Below are 7500 nucleotides of genomic sequence, written 5' to 3' on the forward strand. Positions count from 1 at the left end.
GAAGAGAGAGGGGGGGGGGGAGAGGAAAGAGGGGGAGGAGGAGAGAGAGGAAAGAGGGGGAGGAGGAGAGAGGACGGGAGAGAGGAGAGGGAAGAGAGTGGAGAGAGAGAGAGCGAGGAGAATGAGAGACCTGAGAGTGAGGAGAAAGAGAGAGGAGAGAGGAGAGAGAGACGAGAGAGTGGAGAAAGAGAAGGGGAGGGAAGAGAGGGGGGAAAGAGAGAGAGAGAGAGGGAGAGCGAGATAAAGAGAAAAAAATAGAGAGAGAGAGAGAGAACGAGAGAGCGAGAGATAAAGAGAAAGAATGAGAGGAGGAGGAGTGAAAGAAGAGAGAGAGATGAGAAGGAGAGGGAGAGAGAGTAGAGAGGGAGAGAGGTGAACATGAGAGATGGAGATGAGGATGAGAGGAGAGGAGAGGAAAAGAAGGAGGAAGAGAAAGGAGGAAAGATGAGAGATAGGAGAGAGAAGGAGGGAGAGGGAGATGTGAGAGTGAGAGAGAGAGAGTGAGACGAGAGAGAGGAGAGGACGTGAGAGGAGGTTGAGAGAGAGGGAGAAAGAAGCAGGAAAGTGAGTGAAAGAGAGAGATTGAGAGAAATGTTAAAGAAATATTACCCTATGGAATAATCAATATTTTTTTTCTGTCTGTCAGTCTCACCCACTCCTCATGAATTATATTATGAGACGGATAACATTTTAGGCGTCTAGTTTTATATTCATTTGTTTAATATTTATCAACATTTTTTTTTACAAGGAATAGTGTTCTTAATGATTTTAGGTTTTGTGAATATCTAAATCTAAATATTTCGTCTACTTACATTTTCACCTCTTTTCTGTTTTTGTTTTCGTTTTAATCTTTAGTTGTACTCATTATTATTTTTTTCTTCTGCTTCCTTCTCTTTTATCACAGACTCCTTTCTTCCTGTTATCATATTCCCCTCTAATCCCTATTATCATATATTCTTTACTTTCCTATTATGACATTTTCCTTCACATCCTATTATCACATAATCTCCGACCCCCCCCCCCCCCCCCCCCCCCCCCCCCCCCACCCCCCCCCCCCCCCCAAGATCTTGTCTTCTTGTTTCGCATTACCCTTTATTTCTATTATCATATTTCCTTCCTTCTCGTTTATCACAATTTTTCTCTCTTCCTATCATTACAAAACCGTTTCTCCCTGGCATTCCTTTCTTTCTCCTATAATCATTTTTATCATCACATTCCTCTTTTTCTTTTTATTCCTATCATAACGCTTCCCGCTGGCACATGGCCTCTCTATTCCTATCATCACACACCCCTCTCTTCCTATAATCTTTCTTACTTCATATCCCTATCTCTCTATTATCCCAAACCTTTCTCTCTCCCTATAATCCCTATCATTAGCACTCCCACTCTCCTTAATTAATACCTCGCATCCTTTTCTTCCTATAATCCTTGTACCCAGACATCCCTCTCGTCCTATAATCCCTCTTACCCTATTCCCCTCTCCCCGGAAAAATCTCTCTTACCCCACATCCCACATCCTATAATCCCTATTACCCTACACTCCCCTCATCCTATAACCACTCTTACCCCCCCCATCCCCTCTCCTATGATCGCTCTTACCTATCCCCCCCCTCCCCTTATAATCACTCTCACTCGACGCCCCTCACTTCCCGACACCACATCTCCCCTCACCTTCCCCTCTCTCTCCCCCCAGGACTGCACATAGGAGAAGTCCTGACCATCGGCAAGGTGTCCAGACTCCACATGGGCGCCTATCTGTGCATGGCATCCAACGGCATCCCGCCCACGGTCAGCAAGAGAATTCAACTCAAGGTTCAATGTGAGTAGCTGTGGGATCTGGTCTTTTCCGGTGTGTGTAGTCGTGGATAGATGGATAGATAGATGCAGAACATACACACACACACACACACACACACACACACACACACACACACACACATAAATATATATATATATATATATATATATATATTTATATTTATAAATTAAAATCATATAAAATTTATATAATAGATATAATATCATATATGTATATATATATATATATATATATATATTCTACACATACTCATGTACGCACGCAGACACATAGATACACACAGATATACAAAGCACACACACACAAATTCACACACACACACACACACACACACACACACACACACACACACACACACACACACACACACAACAAACCGCACACACACACACATTACACACCCACACACACCACAAACACATATATATATAATTAGTATATATTTATATCTAGATTTTATATATATATTTGAGATAGATTTATATATATATATATATTTAAGACATGTACGCCACGCAGACACTATTAGATACAACAGAATTCAATGCACTCACACACTTGGGCACACTCACTATCAAATCACACACACTCCACCCAACAATCACACCACACCACACTCACACTCAAATCACAACATAATGTATTCAAATTAATTTTGAATGTCGCATATCAATTTTCTTCCACTGGATACCTACTAGTTCCTGTGCGTCACTATCTGATGGGCGAGATCGCAATTAATTTAGGTACTGGTTGACATATGTTGGTTGGCTGGGGTTGAACTGTGAGATGGGGAGTCGCTGGGAGCTTGGCGGGAGTGGGGTTGTTTGGCTGCGGGAGGTGGGGCTTAGGCATAGGGCGGTAGTCTTGTGGTTATGTGGGGCTGGCATGTCTTTACGTTATAAGGCATTAGTGTGGCTGTTTGGTTGTGAGAGAGTTTGTGAGTGGTGAGATGTGGTGAGTGTGTGTGTTTGTGTTGTGGGTGTGTGTGGTGTTTGTGTGTGTGGATTTGTGTGTGTGTGAGTGTCTGTTGAGTGGTATGGGTGTGGGGGGGGTTGGTTGTTTGTGTGTTGAGTGTGTGAGTGTTTTTGTGTGTGTAGAGGTGAGTGTGTGTTTTGTGGGATGTGTGGTGTGTGTTAGAGAGTGGGTGTATTGGAGAGTGAGAGTGCTTGTGAGAGTGAGTGTGTTGGTTAGTTGTGTGTGTCTGTGAGTTTTGTGGGAGAGTTTGATGATACGAGTGGTGTGTGTGAGATTGTGGAGTGTGTGAGTGTGGAGAGTTAGTGACCTCTCTTTCTTTGGTGAGTTAGATGTGTTTGTATTTATGTTTATTTAGTGTGGTGTTGTTTGAAGATAGTGTGATGAGGTCTATGTGGGATGAGTGCGATGGTTGATTGAGTGTAGATAGATGTCAAACTCTATCTCTAACACTCTATACTCACGTTCTCTACACTATAATCATCACAAACTGACACTCTATCAAACACAATTCTCTCTCAGATCAGACTTGTGAGTGAGTGTGTGGTGTGTTATTGATATATATATATATAATTTTTGTATTATATATATATATTTATATATATATATATATATGTTTTACTATACACATTTATAATATATATATAGATATATATATATATATATTATATATATATATATTTTGTATATATATATATATATATATCTATATATGTTTATATTATATATTTTATATTTCTATATATATATATATATATATATACGTTTCTATGTATATCTATATATATATAATATATCTATTATATAATATATAAATATATATATTATATTTATATATATATATATACCGTTGTATATAGATATATATACATATATTTATTAGGACATTTATATATTATGTATATATAAAAATAATTTTTTTTTTAAATTTTTTATATTTATATATATATATATAATATATACCTATATCATATTTATATTATATATATATATCATGTTACGTTTATATATATATTATATAATATTTATATATATATATATAGATAAATACATATATATATATATATATATATATTAAAATTTATATAATATATATTCATTTATATATATATTATATATATATATATATATATCTATTATATTATAAATATATATATAGTATATATTATATATATATATTATATAATATATATATATATATGATATATATATATATACGGTACGTTTATATACGTATACGTTACAGATACATATATATATATTTATATATATATATATATATATATATATATATATATAATAATATAGTTATATATATATGTATGTATATTTTATTTTGGGGGGGGGGGGGGGCATATATGTAATATATATATTATATTATAATATATAATATATAATATAATTATATTAATATAATTATATATACACATACATTTATTTGTTATATATATAAGATATATATATATATATATATTTTATATATATAAATTATATAGAATGTATATGTATATATATATATATATATATATAATATATATATATATTATATATATATTATATATATATATATATATATTTATATATAGACATACGTTTAACATATACATATACATACACATACTCACACGAAACACACAACATTGTAATATGTACAGATGCATATCAAATTTACCTTGAATTGTATAAGAATAAATATGAATTGAAATAAATATGAATTGACTCTTGTGAGTTTTTAATGACTTTTTATGAGTATTAGTGTGGATATTTTTTTTTTCGCTTTCACTAATACAAATATTAAATTGGCTATTCTCAATAATCTAACGTTCAAGTTGATTTTTAAACGATCTGAATGAGGTAATTAATGAGATTTTTCTCTCCTGGGCAAGACTAATGATTTTATTACTTGGATCGACCTTAATAGTTAAAGTTTGTGAATGAACGTCTGAATACAGAGAACTGAAACATAACTACGATAGAAATGAAAAGATATGCATATGGAGAAAAAATATTTCTGAAATGGAGAAAAAATATTTCTGAAATGGAGAAAAAATATTTGTGAAATATTTTGTGAAACAATTTTTTCCCCATAGAAACGTATTGTTATTCTATGCTAATTATACCTACTACTTTATTTTATTACTACTACTCTAAAGGTTCAATTTGCAATAGGCTTCAATGTCCGTTACGTGAGCGAGCCTTTAGCACCGACGTATTTTGTTTACGCTAAGAAAGTTTTTTTCGGGAGCGGAACCGAGCCGCCTTGCAATTGAAGATTCATTAAATGCATCGCTTTGCAATCATTTGCACCATTCATCTCACGGCCCCAGCATCCATTTTTTCCCGAACACGAACTTCAATTGATGTCGCCGTACTCGCCTACTCGCACTCTCTCTCATTTTGTCTCACGCACTCACTCTGTTCCCGCATTTCTTCCCCTTTATTTTGGTTTCATTCATTCACACGAAATGATTTACTATGTCTTTGTTTATGATATCGTTTACTCGTACTATTTTTCGCACTCATTCACACACTTTTTCGTATATGCATATCTTTTATCGTTCTCTCTTTCACACTCGTTCTCACTTGCTTTCTCTTTTGCTCACTTTCTTTCGCTAACGCTCACTCGTTTTTTTTCTTCTCTCTCTTCTACACGTTCATTCGGTATATCGTGTCCACACTTCTTCACGAACTCGATACTGCTTACTATCTTCACACGTCTTCTCTTTTACTCGCTCTTTCTCTCATACTCTTTCTCTCTCTTTCTTGTATCATACTCTCTTATACTCACTCTTACTCATTCGATGTCACTATAGTTGCATTCATATTAGAAAAAAAAAAAATCTTTCTCACTCGCTCTCCCTTTCACTTACCCTCCTTCCTTCTCACTAACACGTTTACCCTCTTACTTACTCTCTTTCCCTCTCACTCTTCCTCTATCTCCCTCACTCTCTCTCTCTTGTTCCCTCTCACTCACTTACTTCCCTTCTTACTCCCTCTCTTTCCTTCTCATTCACTCTTTTCCCCTCTTACTCACTCTCTTTACCTCTTACTCACTCTCTCTCCTTTTCACTCGCAACCATTCCCCCTCAATCTCTCCCGTTTCCCCTCACTCACTCTAACCCCCCCTCCTCTCCCCCACTCTCTCCTTCCCTCTCACTTTCTCATGTGTCTTACCACACACAATTTTTCTCTCTCATTCTCATTCTCTTTTACTCTCGTTCCCCCTTGCTTTCTCTCGCGCTTTCTATCTTTCTCTCATACCCCCTCATTCACACACACTCTCTCTCTCGTTTCCTCATTTCAGTCACTCTCACACGCCCTCTTTCCCTCTCATTCACACTTTTCTCTCATTCCCTCTCACACTTTTCTTCCTCTCATTACCTCTCACTCACACTTTTTCCCCTCTCATTCCCCCTCACTCACACTTTTCTTCCTCTCATTCCCTCTCACTCACACTTTTCTCTCATTCCCCCTCACTCACACTTTTCTTCCTCTCATTCCCTCTCACTCACACTTTTCTCTCATTCCCCCTCACTCACACTTTTCTTCCTCTCACTCACACCTTTTTCCCTCTCATTCCCTCTCACTCACACTTTCCTTCCTCGCATTCCATCTCACTCACACCTTTTTCCCTCTCATTCCCCCTCACTCACACTTTTCTTCATCTCATTCCCTCTCACTCACACTTTCCTTCCTCGCATTCCATCTCACTCACACCTTTATCCCTCTCATTCCCTCTCACTCACACTCTCTCTCTCTCTCTCTCTCACTCCCTCTTTAGTCCCCCCTATGCTGTGGATCCCCAACCAGCTGGAGGGAGCGCGCCTGGGCAGTACCACGGTGTTGGAATGTAACACGGAAGCCTTTCCTCGCTCGATTAACTACTGGACGAATCACAAGGGAGAGATGATCGCTGCAGGTAAGAACAGCTGATTTCAGGGTTGTCTTGGAGTGTGTGTGTGGGGGTGGGGTGGGGGTGGGAGTGGGGAGGGGAGGGGTTATGTGTGTATTGTTTGCCTGGCTGTTTGTTTTGTTGCATGGGGTGGGTGGGGTTTGTGTACGTGTGTGCGTGTGTGTTTTTGTTGTAAAATATCCGCTTTATTGAAATGAAGGATACTTTGCTAAATCAAGAGGATGAATATATAGTAGATTAAAATATAACGAAAATCATAATTCGAAATATAAACCATAACTTTAATTTGCTGTCCATTTTGGTATTTTGTATTTTTTCTTCGTCGTCAGTATCATTCTTTATATTCTTTCTCTCTTCTTCATTCTCCTAATTATTTTTTCTGCTTCCTCTTCGCGTTCATTACCACTCTCTCACTCTCTCTCTCTCTCTCTCTCTCTCTCTCTCTCTCTCTCTGTCTCTGTTTCTGTCTCTGTCTCTCTCTCTCTCTGTCTCTCTCTCTCTCTCTCCTCCTCTGCTCTTCCTCTCTGTCTGGCTCTCTCCTCTCTCCTCATCTCTCTCTCTCTGTCTCCTGTCCTGTCTCTGTCTCTGTCTCTGTATCTCTCTCTCTGTCTCTCCTCTCTCTCTCTCTCTCTGTCTCTCTCTCTCTCCTGTCTCTCTTACTCATCCTCTCATCTCTCTCACTCTCTCTCTGTCTGTCTGTCTCTCCAAGAGGGGGGGGGGGGGTGGGGGGGGGGGGGGGGGGGGGGATATATTCTCAGGCCTGTCTCTGTCTCTGTCTCTGTCTCTCTCTCTGCTC

The 7500-nt window shown here is 37.7% G+C and overlaps 1 protein-coding gene across 1 annotated transcript in view; it reads left to right on the forward strand.

Moving 5' to 3' along the window:
* LOC122254013 (uncharacterized) overlaps positions 1-7500 on the forward strand; it is a gene marked incomplete at its 3' end in the record, with an annotated part of 26639 nt that overhangs the window by 17338 nt on the left and 1801 nt on the right. The window contains 2 exon segments of the mRNA XM_086534954.1: positions 1694-1819; positions 6573-6710. Of these exon segments, the coding sequence (XP_086391080.1) occupies positions 1694-1819; positions 6573-6710 (264 nt within the window).

The sequence above is a fragment of the Penaeus japonicus genome, unplaced genomic scaffold (genome assembly GCF_977035675.1).
Source record: "Penaeus japonicus unplaced genomic scaffold, GWHDUDI00000001_assembly GWHDUDI00000042, whole genome shotgun sequence".
In the NCBI taxonomy this organism is placed as follows: Eukaryota; Metazoa; Arthropoda; class Malacostraca; order Decapoda; family Penaeidae; genus Penaeus; species Penaeus japonicus.